At 38.3% G+C, this 3,224-nt stretch overlaps 1 protein-coding gene across 1 annotated transcript in view; it reads right to left on the reverse strand.

Moving 5' to 3' along the window:
• Positions 1 to 3,224, reverse strand: part of LOC106514885 (oxysterol-binding protein-related protein 1) — a gene marked incomplete in the record, with an annotated part of 104,287 nt that overhangs the window by 32,723 nt on the left and 68,340 nt on the right. The window contains 3 exon segments of the mRNA XM_014004417.1: positions 803 to 900; positions 1,011 to 1,145; positions 2,935 to 3,010. Of these exon segments, the coding sequence (XP_013859871.1) occupies positions 803 to 900; positions 1,011 to 1,145; positions 2,935 to 3,010 (309 nt within the window).

Below are 3,224 nucleotides of genomic sequence, written 5' to 3' on the forward strand. Positions count from 1 at the left end.
TCTCTAAAGAGATGCTGCTCTTGCACTGAGTGCTGAGAGTCCACTTTGTTAAACATTCTTTTAAAAATGAAAGTTTATTGATTTATTACACTTACATATTATGCTTTTATAATTATTAGTTGTAAAACGGTCACCAGGCAATATTATCGTTTATCGCAATAAATTTTGAGACAATTAATCACCCAGCAAAATTTGTTATCGTGACAGGCCTAGGCAAATCAAAGCAAAAACAAAGCAAGGCAAAGATAGGCAAGGCAAAGCAAAGCATAACAAAGAAAAACAAAGCAAAGCAAAGCAAACAAGGCAAGTCAGAGCAAAGCAAACAAAACAAGACAGAGCAAAGCAAAGAAAAACAAAGCAAAGCAAACAAAACAAGGCAGAGCAAAGCAAAGAAAAATCAAGGCAAGGCAAATCAAAGCAAACAAGCAAGTTAGAGCAAAGAAAAGAAAAACAAGGCAAGGCAAAACAAAGCAAAGTAAACAAACAAATCAAGGCAGAGCAAAGAAAAGAAAAATCAAGGCAAGGCAAATCAAAGCAAACAAAACAAGGCAGAACAAAGAAAAGAAAAACAAGGCTGAGCTAAGCAAAACAAAGAAAAACAAAGCAAAACAAACACAACAAGGCAAGACACAGCAAAACAAACAAAACAAGGCAGGCAAAGAAAAACAAAAACAAAGCAAGGCAAAGATAGACAAGGCAAAGCAAAGAAAAACAAAACAAAACAAAGAGACTAAAAATGGATGGTCACAAGTTTTGCTATAGTTCAGACAACAGAAGTAGCTGTAATATGAACAAGACACACCTGACCAATTCATAGGTTTCTCCAAGCAGAGGGTTGAATGGTTTACCCGTCCGCTCCCACTGGGAGGCCACAGCCGACACCGCAAAAGCAGCCACACACTGCAGAAGAAAACCATGAAATGCTGAGTTCTAAAGCAGAGCCCATTAAACTGGGCCCACAATCAAGTAGTTTATTCACACTAAATCAGTGAAGGTAAAATGCATCCTACCTTCATCCTCTCAATAGAATCTGAGGAGGAGTTGGCCCGATGAATGAGGTAGGTGTGCTCCATGTACTCGGTCAGACGCTGCAGGAAGCTGAGCGGCTCATTGAAAATTACCGGCATTGTAATCTTAGAAAGCTCCTGAAAAACACATTAAAGGGTGTCAAGTTCTTATCATGAAAAAGACAGAGTCCTTTCACAAAGCAAAGCTCTGAAAGGAAAGTATCAAGGTAGAGAATTTAGGCTTTGGGCATATTCCTTCAAATATGCAACAATAAGCATGTTGCTGTAGACCAGGGAGGTCCAGTTCTGGACCTGGAGGGCCATTATGCTGCAGGGTTTAGAGGTCTCTCTGTTCCAACACACCTGAGCTGAATGAATGTTTGATGAACAGGCTTCTGCAGAATCTGAAGAGGTAWTTCAGCAGCTGAATCAGGTGTGTTGGAGCAGAGAAAGTCAAAGATGGAGGACAGAGATCCTGCAGGACCAGGACTGGACATGACTGCTACAGACCATAAAAACTATCATCTTTTCTGGGCCTAAACTAGAACTACATTAGAATTAGACCCACTCTCTGAGCACTACATAATTTATTTTCAGAGGACATGTTAAAGGGGTAATATTATGTGTTTCTCAGGCATATATTTAAATTCTATACCAAAATTAATTAACTATGTCACCTGCAGTCATAATTAAAATGCTGTTTATATGTTTAAATAGAAAATAAACTTTAATTCTCATCATAACCATTTTTAAACGCCTTGAAATTGGCCGCTGTCTCTTTAAGAACCTCCTTCTGCTTCTGTCACGCCCATTTTAACACGTCATCACAACTTCTCTCYGCCGTTTACAACCTGGAGTGTCGTAGACTATTTTGTTGTAATGATAGTTAAAAAATAAGCAACATTATACAATATGAACCTTACCGTCGGACCAGAAAGTACATTTATTGAAGAACCGGAGCRATTACAGAGAYGACGTTTCAGCTGGTAAGACCCCAGTCATGCTGGCACATGTACTGATCAGAATATGTTTCATACGCTAACCGTAGATCACAAATAGACCAAACAATGATGTGAAAAAACATTGTAGTTGTTTTTTCTGCTTACTCAGGCAGGTGACYACAGTGTTTACTTCTGAGTGTTGGAATTCCTTTTAGGGACAATCTTGTTATTAGTCCAGTGTTAAATTCCCATTTGTTCATAAAGCTATCATTTGTAAAGTGGCATTCGCATTTATAACTTTTTTGTCTGAGGGCTACTTCCAAAAATGAAGTCCAACCATTTTTTAAGAACCATGTCATTCTCGAGAAGCTTAAAAAGATGGTAGTGTCCTTKGTATCTGAAAACCCATTTCCTCAAAGGCATGTTTTAATCTGAAAAGGACTGGACAGAGAAGTAGTTAGTATTGGAGCTCAGCAGACATGGTTTCCCCTGCCTGGCTGCTTCAGGACACTACAGGATTTCTCAAACATGCATGAATGAGTCAAAGCAAGACTCWGGACATGTTTTCGATGGGAGGATAACGTTATAACATGATATATACTGTGAGGCACGTCTCTCCTAGGGGGCGCCAGGGGGTCTTGAGGGGAGGTGTGAGGCGAATCAGGAAGGTTAACTTTCTCACAGCAGGTCTGAGATTAGATTTGGAATAGGATAGATTAGATTTCTCAGAAAGTTTTCAATGGTGTATGACATTTAAGAATGTGTTAAACTGTTGCAGCTTCACTTAAAGCTGGTTCGGTTGGTCCTGGTAGTTTTTCTCTGGCAGGATTTTTAGAACCCTGATTCATTTTGTTCTAATTGTAACCTTTACTTGTTTTCGTCTTAAACAACTCCTGATGAAAATATTTGGCATTTAGCTGATATTTGCTTACATTTGTAAGGTTTGATGATGAAATTAAGGAAAAGTACAAAAACTTTGTCCTCACCATTCCAATGCAGTTTCTTAAGATGCTCCAAATGCTGAAGTCGTTTCTTGAAAACATTGAAGCAGGTAAGCTTGTCCTGAAATGACACATTTAAATAACACATAAATATACAAATCAATAAATAAATAACACATAATTATTCATCATCTGCAACAGTGTAGTGATTGAGTGTTGGTGTTCTAAAGAAACAGTTTATCACAGCTGACGTATCTGTGGACTTACAGCAGGTAAAATAAGTATTGAACACGTCACCATTTTTCTCAGTAAATATATTACTAGAGGTGCTAATG

This window comes from Austrofundulus limnaeus, unplaced genomic scaffold (genome assembly GCF_001266775.1).
Source record: "Austrofundulus limnaeus strain Quisiro unplaced genomic scaffold, Austrofundulus_limnaeus-1.0 Scaffold23, whole genome shotgun sequence".
Taxonomy (NCBI): Eukaryota; Metazoa; Chordata; class Actinopteri; order Cyprinodontiformes; family Rivulidae; genus Austrofundulus; species Austrofundulus limnaeus.